This window comes from Arachis hypogaea, chromosome 4, assembly GCF_003086295.3.
Source record: "Arachis hypogaea cultivar Tifrunner chromosome 4, arahy.Tifrunner.gnm2.J5K5, whole genome shotgun sequence".
Classification (NCBI taxonomy): domain Eukaryota; kingdom Viridiplantae; phylum Streptophyta; class Magnoliopsida; order Fabales; family Fabaceae; genus Arachis; species Arachis hypogaea.
In genome coordinates, this window is record NC_092039.1 from 107772915 (window position 1) to 107787117 (window position 14203).

The 14203-nt window shown below is 30.7% G+C and overlaps 2 protein-coding genes across 3 annotated transcripts; both read left to right on the forward strand.

Moving 5' to 3' along the window:
• Positions 1 to 2254: 2254 nt before the first annotated feature.
• On the forward strand, positions 2255 to 6223 carry LOC112797171 (CBL-interacting protein kinase 2). 2 transcript variants are annotated; one of them, XM_025839973.2, is made up of 2 exons: positions 2255 to 3091; positions 4208 to 6223. In XM_025839973.2, exon 2 carries the CDS (start codon positions 4642 to 4644, stop codon positions 6019 to 6021), a length of 1380 nt encoding a protein of 459 aa, XP_025695758.1. In that variant the 5' UTR covers positions 2255 to 3091; positions 4208 to 4641; the 3' UTR covers positions 6022 to 6223. The 2 variants fall into 2 exon arrangements, with proteins under 2 accessions (XP_025695758.1, XP_025695759.1); XM_025839974.3 differs by having other exon boundaries at positions 2853 to 3387.
• Positions 6224 to 7839: 1616 nt separating this feature from the next.
• LOC112797172 (small ribosomal subunit protein eS25x) lies at positions 7840 to 10423 on the forward strand. Its single transcript, XM_025839976.3, has 4 exons — positions 7840 to 8155; positions 8237 to 8311; positions 8532 to 8666; positions 9611 to 10423. The coding sequence occupies exons 1-4, from the start codon at positions 8153 to 8155 to the stop codon at positions 9722 to 9724; spliced, it is 327 nt and encodes a 108-aa protein (XP_025695761.1). The 5' UTR covers positions 7840 to 8152; the 3' UTR covers positions 9725 to 10423.
• The last annotated feature ends 3780 nt before the right edge of the window (positions 10424 to 14203 follow it).

The following is a 14203-nucleotide window of genomic DNA, read 5'->3' on the forward strand; positions in this document are numbered from 1 at the left end:
TTTTGTAATTTTTCAAAAATAAAAATTAAAAAGTTTAATTTCAATTTAAAAATTATTTTAAATTATTTTAAACTTTTTAATAAAAAATTGAAAGGTCTGAATTCAAATTTTTTAATTTAATTTTAAAAAATATAAATTAGAGAATTCAAATTCTAATTTTTTTTAAATAAACATTAAAAAATAAAAAATGTTGGATATGATTTTTGATATATTTTTTTAAATTAAACAATATAAATGGGCGTGTGAGTTTTTCTCACACAATCATTTAGCTAGCTGAAAAGAAATAGGAGGCATCTATTTTTTTCAAGCTCATAGTAAGAAAAAATTCTATCCAAACACAGGCTTAAAAAAAAAGTAAAGTATTATTTTTGTCTTTAACATTTGGGATAAATTTTATTTGTGTCTTTAATGTTTAAATCATTCTATTTGTATTCCTAACGTTTGTAAAAGTGATTTAATGTTATCTTGCCGTCAATTATACATCATGAACGCTTTAGTTTGAGTTTTAAAAATATTTTCTTGAAGTTAGAATACAAATGTCTGGGATAGAATCGATAATCCACTCCGAAAAATAGCTCATCAAAAATTAAAATTAATTCCTACAATATTTACATAATTAACTTTTATAGGGACATAATTGAATCTAAACACAAATAATGGGTATAATATTAAAATCGAACACATTTAAGTGAGATCTAATTGAGAATGTTCAAGTGAGAATAATTGAAAATTATAATATGATTTGTTAGTATAATTGATAGTAGAATAACATTGAATCACTTTTATAAACGTTAGGGATACAAATAGGACGATTTAAACATTAGGGACACAAATAGGACTTACCCCAAATGTTAGAGACAAAAACGATACTTTACTCCTTAAAAAAATAAATAATTTCTATGCTTATTATCTAAAAAGTAACCTAATTTTTTTTATGTTAATGCAAATTAAAATCTGAAAAGTACACTTTATTGTAGGATAACTTATTTATTTTTCATTAATGATAAAATGAAGTTAATTTACATTCTTAATACAAGAAAGGGTTAAGTACGATTTTGGTTTTTAATGTAGAGGTCAAAAATTTATTTCATTCCTGACCTTTTTTTCGCTATAAAATGTCTCAAATGTTTCAGTTTATTTTAAAATTGTCCTTCGAACGAAAATACCCTTCACCCTTCACCCTTCTCCCCTCAAAATCAATCAAATGTAAAAAATAGAAGTAGGCAAAAGCAAAATGTTAAAACAAAAGCAGACAGAAGTAGAATGCAGAAGTAAAAAGCAGAAGCTGTGAAACAACAACAACAATGAACAACACCAACAATAACAATGGATAATGAAACAACAACAAAAGCAAAACTATAAGCAGAAACAAAAACAGAAACAGAAGCAAAAACAGCGAGCGCTGCGTGAGTGACGGTGACGACACTGAATGTGGTTTCTCCTTCTCCATCACAGGCCGCGGCAGGCGCAACGACGCGGGGCGCAGGGGGCGAGGAGTGGCGGAGCTACCTTCCCTTCCCGATTCTCTTTCTTTCCTCTCCCCATTTTCTTTCTCCCTGGTCGTTTCCTTTCTTTCTTTTTTTTTGTTTTTTTATTTTATTTTATAATTTATTTAGGAAAAAGTAATTTGGTAATAAAAATAAAAAATTTGGTAAAAAAGATGATTTTAAAATAAACTAAAACTTTTGGAACTATTGTGTAGCGAAAAAAAGACTGAAAACAAAATAAATTTTCGACCTCTACGTTAGAAACCAAAATCATACTTAATCCTACAAAAAATGTTATTAAAAATTCAATTATTTCCCCCCTTAACCCTTATACATATATAGGTAATTTTTAAGTATGAATGAGACAAGTAGTCAAGTTTAACTTGCTTTGCATGTTAATTAATAACTAATAGTGAATGATTCAGTGGACTAAAACACTCAACTCTAGTTGGCAAATTAGGTGATTAGTATGTCGTTTAGATGGAACTTTGCTTCTAAGAAACAGAATATACCTTATACCTTATATATTTGATGGGTTGTTGAAAGCCTTCCACTAGCAACAATTTTTTTACAATTTTTAAGCAAAATATCTTTGCCCATTAATAATAATAGCCCAATATATTTTAAAATAGAGGAGCTACATGACAAATATAAATGATTGGCCAGCCTTAACATAAAACTATTTATTTGATTATTTCTTAAACTATTCTGGCCCCTGCATCTAACTCACATAATAATGGCCCCTCTCTGTTCAAACTCACCTTTAAAATTTCAGAGGTTTTTTTTTTTTTTTTGGGTTCTTGTATTGCATAATATAACAAGTCAAATTTGGCTTTTCGATTAAGGAAATTTGTTATAATATTTCTTAAAATAATTCAATTTGTTACTCATAAATTGTGATGTCATGGAACATGCGAACTTAAATAGAATTTGCAAAAATAATTTTTCTTTCAAATAAGATTTTATATTTTTATTTTCAAATAATACTAGATTCCAATTAGAAAAATAGTGATATTTTTTGTAGTTTATTTTAGAATATTGACATTGATTTTTTTTTATCATATAACATTTCATTTGTTTTATCAGTAAGTTAAAATTTATATACTTTAAAATAATATATTTATTTAAAAAAGAAGTATAAATTTATTTATATTTTCCAATATAACCGATTATTTTCTTTTATAAAAACTTATTAAGTTAAAGTTGAAGCTTGCATTCAGATTCATCGGATCAGAAAATCTTCAATTTTATTTTGTTCATATACCTATTTTGGCCTATAGCATGGCACCCTAATAATTAAAAATAAAAATAATAATAATAATTAGCAAATGAAATATATAATAAAAAATGTTGGGAATAATAATTAGGTCACCATCAACGTGAATAACCCAAGTTTATAAAAGAAGCATCTCACAACGCATTTTGGGATTTCTCAAATTTCTCTCAATCAAACGTTAAAAACCACATCACTCTCTTTCTCTCTGATTTTCTCTCTTAATGGTTTTTCTGTTCCTTGTTCTTGTTCAGTTGTTCCAAATTTCCATTTTCATTGCAGCCACAGAAACAGAAAACCAAACAATCATCAATCTCCAACCCTTTCGCAGGTAAATTCAGTTACCCTTTATCGTTTCTGAGGTTTTTTCTCGTTTTATTTTTGTTTTTATTTTTTTTATATATTTTACATGATTATTACCATCATGATGTTGTATCAAAGTTTGAAACTATTCGTTTTTGAGCTCAATTTGATTTGATTTGGTTTGCAACACGGCACGGCATTCTCTAATTGTTCCTCACTGTTTTGTTTCTTGAGAATATCGCTCACCATGGCTTCTGAGCTTCCTAATTACTGTGCAATTTCTGGGTTTTGTTGGAAAATTATTCATGTTGAGTCATAATTTGAGTAAGTTTTTTTTCCCTGCTCATAGATTTAAGAAATTTGATGCTTAATGGGATGAGGGAAGAGTTGTGTTTTGGGTTATAAAATTTATTCTTTCCTTAATTCTTTGATGACTCTTAGTTGGTTTTAATGTAATCCTCTCGAATGGCAATTGCTAAATTTCACTATTTTTATATTTATTATATTTGCTGCTACTTTGCTTGTTTTCATTTATTAAATACTTCTGATATTGCACACAATTTTGCTAACATTCTTACTAATCAAATAACCATAAATCAAGGATTAAAAAGAATTAATTGAAAACAGATAGAGTGTGTCAGTGTTCTTATGTAAACCAGCTGTTTGATTATTTGATTCACTCAGTTTCATTGCTTCTGCATGGCTCACTGCTACCTTTGGTTTGGATCTATTCATTATTTGAAGTCATATGCTTGTGTCAATATTCAAGTTTTCACACACTTGTTTTCTGTTTCATGGTCTTGAATTATTTACTTCTAATATCTCTAGAACCAGCATTTGATTATAATATTTGTACTAGAGGACGCTGCAAGTCAGCGGCTGTTAATTTCCCTTCAAATTATATCCTATAAAATTATCCCGAAAAGCCACCTTGGTGTTGAAGTTATGAAAAAGTAAGATTACGATGGCATATATGTCATTATTTGATTCATGTACTTGATCTCACCTAGTAGTTGAAGGCTTAGCTATTTCTATTGTTTGTTCCAATCAACCGTAATGTTTTGTGTAGCTTAAATATCCACAAATTATATCTAATATATTTATGTTACTAAGCCTTTTCTTTATTTATTTTTCTTTCTTTCAGGTGTGCCTACTAAATTTTGCTGCTGTGTAGTTGAAAGTTAACAAGTTTCTGCTTTGTTCTTTGGTAGTTCTTCAAAGCTTTTTAAGAAGTTCATCATCTTCAGTATTCTCTAGTGTCACTACAAAACCAGGGAATGCTGAATGATGTGCTTGCAAGTAAATAGTTCCTTCTCGGAGTTTAATGAGGCTTTGGCTCCATCTGGGCTAGCCTTGTTTATCCTTGATGAGATTGGGTGTTCAAACCTCTGCCGACGTCTATTTTTCGCTCATGTGCCGGTCACCGGAAATCTCAATAGTTGTTCAATGCCAGAACATGAACTTTGTGAAGATGGTTGATCTTGGAGAATCTTCTTAATCCCCATTTTGGTCACTTAACTACATCTACTTAGTGTATTATAGCACTGATTTCAGCATCCCGTGTAGGTCTTACTAGAAATGGAACAAAAAGGAAGTGTGCTTATGCAGCGATACGAACTAGGGAAGTTATTAGGCCAAGGGACCTTTGCAAAGGTCTACCATGCTAGGAACCTTGCAACTGGCATGAGTGTGGCCATTAAGGTAATTGATAAAGAGAAGATATTGAAAGTTGGGATGATTGAACAGATTAAGCGTGAAATTTCTGTGATGAGACTAATTCAGCATCCACATGTGGTTGAGCTTTATGAGGTAATGGCCAGTAAAACCAAAATCTACTTCGTCATGGAGTATGCAAAAGGGGGTGAGCTCTTCAACAAGATACTTAAAGGAAAACTCAAAGAGGATGTTGCCAGGAGATACTTTCAGCAACTGATTAGTGCAGTAGACTATTGTCACAGCCGGGGTGTGTGCCATCGAGATTTGAAACCAGAAAATCTACTATTGGATGAAAATGAGAATTTGAAGGTTTCAGACTTTGGATTGAGTGCTCTTGCTGAATCGAAGCACCAAGATGGATTACTCCATACAACATGTGGTACGCCCGCCTATGTTGCGCCAGAAGTGATAAACAGAAGGGGTTATGATGGGGTGAAAGCTGATATATGGTCCTGCGGGGTAGTCTTGTTTGCTCTGCTGGCTGGTTATCTTCCATTCCAGGATAAAAATCTGATGGAGATGTATAGGAAAATCGGTAAGGCGGAATTCAAATTTCCTAAGTGGTTTGCACCTGATGTTCGCCGATTGTTGTCCAAAATCTTGGATCCAAACCCAAGGACAAGGATATCAATGGCCAAAATCATGGAAAGTTCTTGGTTTAAAAAGGGGTTAGACAAGTCTGTGATTACTGCAACTGAAAACAAAGAGCTAGCCCCTCTGGATGCTGAAGGTGTTTTCGACACATGCGAGAACTGTCCAATTGCAAAGCCCAAGAAAGAGCAGGGAAAACCTTTCAATTTAAATGCCTTTGACATAATCTCTTTCTCCTCCGGCTTTGACTTATCCGGTTTGTTTGAGGATGCCGAGCAAAAGAAAGAGGTCCGGTTCACATCCAACAAGTCCGCCTCGACCATATTCTCTAAGTTGGAAGACATTTGCAAGCGCTTTCAGTTAAAAGTGAATAAGAAAGACGGAGGTTTGTTGAAGTTGGAAGGTTCCAAGGAAGGCAGAAAAGGGATCTTGGGCATTGATGCTGAGATTTTCGAGATAACCCCACAGTTCCATCTGGTAGAGTTGAGAAAGGCCAATGGTGACACAGTGGAGTACAAGAAGCTTCTGAAACACGACATTTGGCCGGCTCTCAAGGACATTGTTTGGTCATGGCAGGGAGAACAACCAACACAACATGAAGTGGTGCCGGAAGAGCAACAACAGCAGTCTCATGTTGTGCCTGGTTATTAGGTGCTTGATGGTGTGTACTATGCAAACTACTTGAATGTTGTTTTTACTACCTAGGGTGTTATTATGTTATAAGCTTAACTATGTTATGATCTTGGTCAAGTCCCCTTGTTAATTTGACATGTAGTCAGAAATAAGGTGGCTAGTTCAATCTCTTGTACAGATTGTATAACTGAATTGCAAATTTGACCATTTGGATCTTAAATTCTATTCCCATTATCAGATTTTAGTATTTTGTTTTTACTGAATATTGTGTTCTTTCAAATGGCATTTTCTGCATTTTGAAGCTGCAATGATCTCATGGCTTCTACTGAAAGCACCATCCTCACAACCTCCATGGTGAAGGGAGGGAATGAATCCTTTCACGTTAGAATTTTATATGATCTTATCATATAACTACACCCAGGGATGCAATTATCAAGTTAGACTATATAATTTTGTCATCATGGTTCTTCATGCTACAGCAAGATATTTGGATGTTAGACAAAAAAAAAAAAAGAACTATTTTCCCTTTTTTAACTTGAAGTGGAAGTTTATGTAGCAAGAGTGAATACCACCAGGTCAACAAGCAATTGAGACCATTCATGATGGGTTTAATTATTATTAATCATGTTGACATGTTGGGTTCAACTTTAATCTATCTACATTATTTTCTTCGAATGAGGCAACAGTCATCAAATGATAAGAAGACAACTAAATAAATCAGTGTCACGATTATAATCACAAATTACATTATTATTGAAAATATAAACTTGTATTTAAGCAATTTATAAAACTGCTGTTCAACAATCTTTTACAAAAAGATTCTCTCTCTCATAAACAGCTTGAAAATCAGTACCCCACAAAGCATGAGTTCAACAACAATGCACAAGAATTCATAACAGTGACGTCTTTTCCTGGTTCAGCCCACAAATTGTTAGAAACAATGGATGCAATGTCGATTAGTCATTGTCAAGCTGGACCAAGGTGCTAATCAACTACCGCATTTAGTTTTGGTTAGAACTTAGAACATGCTCAACGTTCAAGGCCATGGCTTTTCAAGTAACAAAACTCCTTTTATTTATTGAATTTAAGGGTAAATTATAAAAAATGCACCCGAATTATTCTATCTTTTGATAAAAAAATATTTTTGAATTTTGTTATAGATAATTTTTTTTTAAATTATTTAAAAACGCAACAAAAATGTCAAAAAAAATTATTCTTATATAAGTGTTAAACGACTTTTGTATTTAACAAATCGCATAAGCATTTAATCTAAAAGTTGATAGGAATAGTTAGATAACTATTTAGAAAATACACACAAAAAATCGAATAAAAATTTAACTTTTAGATTTTTTTATTTTTTAAAAGTATTATTAGTTGTTGACAAATAAATTACAAAAAAATATATATACTTAACGAAATATCACAACTTTAAGAATAAATATATCTATTTTTCTAATAATACTTACAAAAAATTGTATCAAAATTCAATTTCTAAAATATTTTTTGATAATATATATTTAATGTTAAACATTTTGTCACATTTTTAAATAATTTGAGAATATTTTTATCGATAATAAAATTTAAAAATATTTTTGTCAGTGCTAAAATACTTCAGATGTATTTTTGATGGTTTACCCTTGAATTTAATTAACCCACTATCAATAATGATAGAAAATGGAAATAGAAAATGTTTTCAGTAATTATACACTATAATTATTAAATTTTTTTCATTTTCCATTTTGACTATTAGAAATAAAAACAGAATATTGTTCACGAAACAAAATATTTTGTTTTTTCGGCATACCACGAAACAAAATATGCTCACATATCATTACCGGTTTTTGTTTTCCTAAAAATTTCTTGTATGAAATTGGACTCTTTTATAGTTTTATCCGCATTTATTCTTTATTTTTCGCCAAATATGTGATTTCAGTGGGTGTTTTTTTTTTCTATTTTCTTTTCAACTTTATTTTAATAGCGGGCCTGAAAATAAATGGGACTTCCAAAAATCTCATTGTGGGCCCATCCATGAATTTAACATCCAAACATATAATGAACACAAAAATTCAAGGAAAGAACCCTAGCTATATAGTTTCTGAGCTTCAGTTCCTAATTCTCAGTTTCCAATTTCACATCCCTGCTATTTTCCATGGTGCGAAACTGCGAATCTCTTCATTCATCTCTTTCTTCTCTCATATGTAATTGCCTAACTGTGTTCTATTCTCGATTGCAGGCTCCAAAGAAAGATAAGGCTCCTCCACCATCTTCCAAGCCCGCCAAATCTGGCGGTGGCAAGCAGAAGAAGAAGGTCCCTTTTCCTTTTTCAATTTTCATCTTTTTTTCTATATTTTATATGATTGTTATTATGATTTGGTGTTGGTGCTAATATGATTTTGTATCAACTATGATGTGATAATTAGGGGTAAATCATATTTAGTTATGTTGTATATCTGGATTTGATGATATATTTTGTTTTGGTTACGTAATTAATAATTTCTAAGGTTGAGAATTTGATGTGGAATTAACAGAAGTGGAGCAAGGGAAAGCAGAAGGAGAAGGTGAACAATCAGGTGCTGTTTGATCAGGCTTCATATGACAAGCTCCTCTCTGAAGCACCCAAATTCAAGCTCATCACTCCTTCCATTCTCTCTGATCGTCTGAGGGTACCTCTCTCTTTCTTTTCTCTTACTTGTTTGAATAGATTGAAAAGTGATAACATAGGTGTGGATGTGTTGTTGTTTTGATGCGTGTTCTGTAGTAGGATCATGGTTGTAGGTTAGGTTGTGATTTGGATTGTGGCCACTTCTTTATACAATATGTTCTTGAACGTGTGTTTTATTCTGTTGATCTATTCACATTCTAAGTTCGTAAGTCTAGCACTAATTCAAAGTTTCAAACTCAGCAATCCTGTTTGTGTTGGTGTTAGATTGCATTTTTTGGTGCTAATCCTAAGAAGCTTGTTATATGCAAGACTGATTGGCGTTATAAATGTTTAGTGTTTTTTTTTAATAGTAAGTTGTAGTATGTTGAAGAGGAGCTTTGGAGCAACGGTTGAGTTGTCTCCGTGTGATCTCAAGGTCACGGGTTTCGGCTGTGGAATTACATGACACCCTTTTGCACCGAGCTTCGTTTTTTTTTTTAGAAGTTGTAGTATCATAAGTTCAGTTGGTAGCCTCTTATGAGAAAATCAAGACAATGACTTCTCTGTTAGATATCCGTGCTTGCTATCTTGTTGCTTCTACTTCATATTTTTTTATATGTGATTGTCAACTTTACACTTCTATCCAACTCAATCCTTTTATTTTCTAGATTTGGTTTCCCTCTTAATTTTCAATAAGATTGTTGGTTTATATGGATATAATTCATTAAACTAAACTGTAATGACCTTGGCATTGATATTTTTGGTTAACCATTTCCATATATAATGCTTGAGAATCTTTTTCTTGATGGCATACTGACAATTTTGATTGCTACTTTTGTTATGGTTTCATATCCAATGCATTCTCTAAGCATAAAACAATTTGATATTGATTCTCATAAGCGCTACAGAAACAAGGTTCTATCCTTTCCAAACCAAAGAAGTCATTATTTTCCTTTCACTGTACAGATTAATGGGTCACTTGCAAGGAAGGCGATAAGAGAGTTGATGGCTAGAGGTTCAATCCGGCTGGTGTCCGCTCACGCGAGTCAGCAGATTTACACTAGGGCAACAAACACCTAGATGTAGTACCTCGCAAGATCAATGAAGAAATTTTTGTTTCAGTTTGAGATGTACTTCAGACTAGACTAATGTTGAATGCATCTGAGGTTTTTTTTCTGTCCTTGATAATATATATTGCTTTTGTTTGTTTATCATTTTGATATTCTCGCCATGTTTGCAAATCTATTTAGTTGAATTGCTAATTTGGTGGAGACTCAATTTTGCAACCAACTTGTTACTGTTGCGCCGCGCTTAGTATTTTGTTAATTTCTAATTCGACCTGGAAATTCATTTGGGTATGGTTATCATGACTTGAAATTTAGTATGAGTAGTGTATGACCATCAAATCGCAACTAGTAGAACAGTGTTGTATCTTCGACATAAATGTCTAATAATATGCTTAATGTAATTTAATGGAAAAAAAATTGTTTTTTCAATTTTATTTTATATAAGTAATAAATTGGGTTGACTAAAGAGGTCACATTTTCTTGTTTGAGGATTTTTTTTTTTTATGTTAGATAATGCAAAGATATAGGACAACGATGGTTTTTCACTTTTGGTAAATTATTATCTTGGTCCCTGATGGTTTTTCACTTTTGGGTAAATGTTTGGGGAGTTTGATTTTGATGCACTAATAGTGTAAAATAATTTACATAGTTGTGCAATTGTATACATTCTTGACAGTGTAAAATAATTTATATAGTTGTGCAATTGTATACATTCTTGTGCAATCGCATCCATTCTTCTTGATGACAAAAACTATTTTACGTAATTGAATGCATGTGTAAAATTATGTTACACTAATAGTGCATCAAAATTAAATTCAATATTTGGGTTAAATTTTAATTTGGTCCCAAACGTTTCAAAAGTTCTATTTTAATCCCAAAAACTTTCAAATATTCTATTTTAATCCAAAAAAAGTTTTAAGCAGGTTTAATGTTGTCTTCATTAAATTTGATACAAACAATTTACATATTGAAGAGTTAATAATAGCATTGAATTTTAATATGTAAGTAAAATCGATCCACCAACAATTATTAATATAAAAGTTTTTATTTTATTTTGAAGCGTTGATAATTGATTGTTAGGATTTAGAGTTTTGTACTAAAAGAAAATTAAAAAGTGTTACAAGAAGGTTTTTGTAATTTTTTTTAACACAGAAAAAATATGAATTAACTAATAAAGTTAGTAACATCCACGTCTTTTATTTCGTTAATTATTAGTGTCAAGTTTAAGACACTATTAAACATATTTAAAACCTTTTAAGATAAAAATAAAACCTTAAAATAGAAATAAGATATTTAAAATGTTAAGGCCAAATTAAGATATAACCTAAATATTAGTGATAAATATAATGTTTTACTCTTAACTTTTAAAGCACAAGGGCTAAGGAAGAAGTGGTCAGTTTCCGTATTTTGTTATTAATGTGCCGATGGGAACAAGGAATTTGGCAAGTAAGCATTATTTCTTGGAATTCAATCTCAGACACAATAGTGTTTAGTTATGTATGCTATACCAGTCAAAATGATTAAATTGATCACTTCTTAAGATTATAGTGTCGCTATTATGTGAACTTTTCCTTTGGTTAAGTAATAGGATAGATAGCTAGTCTGAAAAATTTTTGTAATTGATTTATAGTTTTTTTAAATAAAATAATATATGAAAATTTTGTAATAGATTTATAATTTTTTGAGAAAAAAATAATAAATAATTTCTTGAAAAATTGAAATGTTAGTCTTGTAGTTCCTAAATCATGCAAGGTTGCAATATTAGACACAATTCATTATTTTCAATATTTTATCCTATTCGGTCAGAAATTTATAAGTATAATTATAATTTGGTTTAATTATTCTATAATTTCGTAAAATTTTTAATTAGGTCTTTATACTTTTTTTTCTTTTAATTGAGTCCTTGCACTAATTTTTTTTAATTGAGTCCTTACATTTTTTTCTTTTATTTTAATTTCTGCATCAATTCTTTTTTAGTTGGGTCCTTATACAATTAAGCCAATTATTACCAAAACGGATGTAATTGAAAAAAAAATTATTGCGAAGACCCAATTAAAAGAAAAAAAAGTATAAGAACTTAATTGAAAATTTTGCAAAACTATAAGAATCAATAGAATAATTAAATTTATAATTTTTTAAAGATTTATTTTTTTTAGAAACTTATAAGTTTTTTTTTTTTTTTGGTATTGAGACACTTGTAAGTTTATTATAAAGTTTTCTCAAAGAGACTTATTTGATATATATATATATTTTTTCCTTTAGGACATAGAAGTCCATCATAAACTTTTTTAAGGACCTAATGTTTCTATTACTCTCTTTTTTGGTACACCTTATACTGACAGAGAAAAGTAAACATCTATGATGGAGGAAAATGAATTTGTATGATTTATAAAAAAAAATATTTTCTTATTAGTCTGACATTTATTTATCTAACTAGCGGATATTTATTTTTCATTTATACTTAAGTTTTGTTTATTTTTATAAAGTCATATATATTATTCATCTATGATAGATATTTATTTTTCTTTGTAAAATATATTTACTAACAAGGGGGGTAGAAGGTAAACACAAAAAGTTGTGTACACCAATATTTTGTTTAATTTCTCTTAAAATTAAAGCCATAGAAATAAAATTATAACTTATTTTAATCCAAAAGTGCCAACATTAAATTATATCAATTAATCTCAAATGGTATTTCTTTGTTTAAAATAAAATTTCGTGTAAATTTTATGCAGAGCCACTGTTAACGTATTCTAAAAATCAAGTGCTAAATAAAATTAATCAATTTTTTTTCAACTATTTTATCTACTGATTAAAAGAATTTAAACTATAGGATCTTATCAATATTTGATAAACTACAGAAACTTGCAATATAACTAGACCAGCTGAGCAATTAGGGTGCAGTGTAACTAATTTGTTCATATCATGTTTTCTTTTTCAATGTTGCTGGAAGTAACTACGAACTTAAAGTATGGAACATATATTTTTATTTTCGCTCATACTGTCTGCAAAATTAAAATATAACACGCAAGAACGTAATTCTTTCTACTATGATTTTAATTGGAAAATATGAAATTTTTTGTTTAAATAAAAAGATGAATCATAAGGTAGAGATACAAATTTAAAAATATTCCGAGTGTTTGGTGCAAGTATGCAAGATAAGGTCAGAAAGAGAAAGTGGGATTATAAATAATACACTATAATTACGGTTGTTGTTTTTATTAGGAAAAAGAAAAAAAAAGAATATGAAGCAACATGATGTTATAAAATAACTAAATAAATAAATAAGGAAGATGTAACAAATATAAAATAAAGAGATATAAAGAGAGAGAAGTATTGCAACGTAAGGGAGAGAGAGAATTGTTTATTGCTTGTTGTGTGTATCTTTCTTTTGCCTCAGTACATGTATTCATAGGCACACAAGAGATAACATTTTCAACTCTCATTAAACTCTCATTAAACTCATCTCTCTTGAGAATGTGAGCCGCCCATATTAAATGATGGTCATCCACCTCATTTGGTCTTATCACAACACTCCCCCTTGGATGACCATTTAGGATTATTGCCTCGTTAAAACCTTACTAAAGAAAAATCCAATGGGAAAAAAACCTGACCAAGGGAAAAAGAGTACAGTCTCCCCCTCTTGCCGACATCATTTAATGTCTTGAAATCCGCGAATCCCAATCTCATGTACCAATCTTTCAAAGGAGGATTTTAGGAGTGAATTTGTGAATAAATCTGCCAGATTGTCACTTGAGTGGATCTGTTGGACATCAATTGTCCCTTGATTTTGAAAATCATGAGTGAAGAAGAATTTAGGAGAAATATGCTTTGTTCTATCACCTTTGATATATCCGCCTTTAAGTTGAGCAATACATGTTGTATTATCTTCAAACAGGACAATTAGAGCTATCTTCTGATTAATCAGTCCACATGATGACAGAATATATTGGATCACACTTCTGAGCCAAAAACACTCGCGACTTGCTTCATGTATCGCTAGTATTTCAGCATGATAAGAGGATGTTGCTACAATTGTCTGTTTCGTGGACCTCCATAATATAGCTGTTTCACCATATGTGAACATGTATCTTGTTTGAGATATCCCTTTATGTGGATCAGACAAGTATCCAGCATTTGCATAGCCAACTAATAGTGACTTAGATCCATAGGGATAAAATAATCTCATATCAACCGTTCCATGAAGATATCGAAAGATTTGCTTGATTCCACTCCAATGTCTTCTGGTTGGAGAGGAACTATACCTTGCTAGTAAATTCACTGCGAATGATATACCAGGTCGCGTATTATTAGCAAGATACATTAGTGCTCCAATGGCACTAAGATATGGTACTTCAGGACCAAGGATATCTTCATTCTCTTCTTTAGGACGGAATTGATCCTTTTTCACATCCAAAGATCTTACAATCATTGGGGTACTCAAAGGATGTGACTTATCTATATAAAATCTTTTCAAGATCTTCTTTGTGTA

Excerpts from the sequence above, each read along its gene's own strand:
- LOC112797171 (XM_025839973.2), top strand. The coding sequence starts at position 4,642 with ATGGAACAAAAAGGAAGTGTGCTTATGCAGCGATACGAACTAGGGAAG.
- LOC112797172 (XM_025839976.3), top strand. Across the intron at positions 8,312-8,531 it reads GTGGCAAGCAGAAGAAGAAG|AAGTGGAGCAAGGGAAAGCA; the intron begins GTCCCTTTTCCT and ends TGGAATTAACAG. Across the intron at positions 8,667-9,610 it reads TTCTCTCTGATCGTCTGAGG|ATTAATGGGTCACTTGCAAG; the intron begins GTACCTCTCTCT and ends TTCACTGTACAG.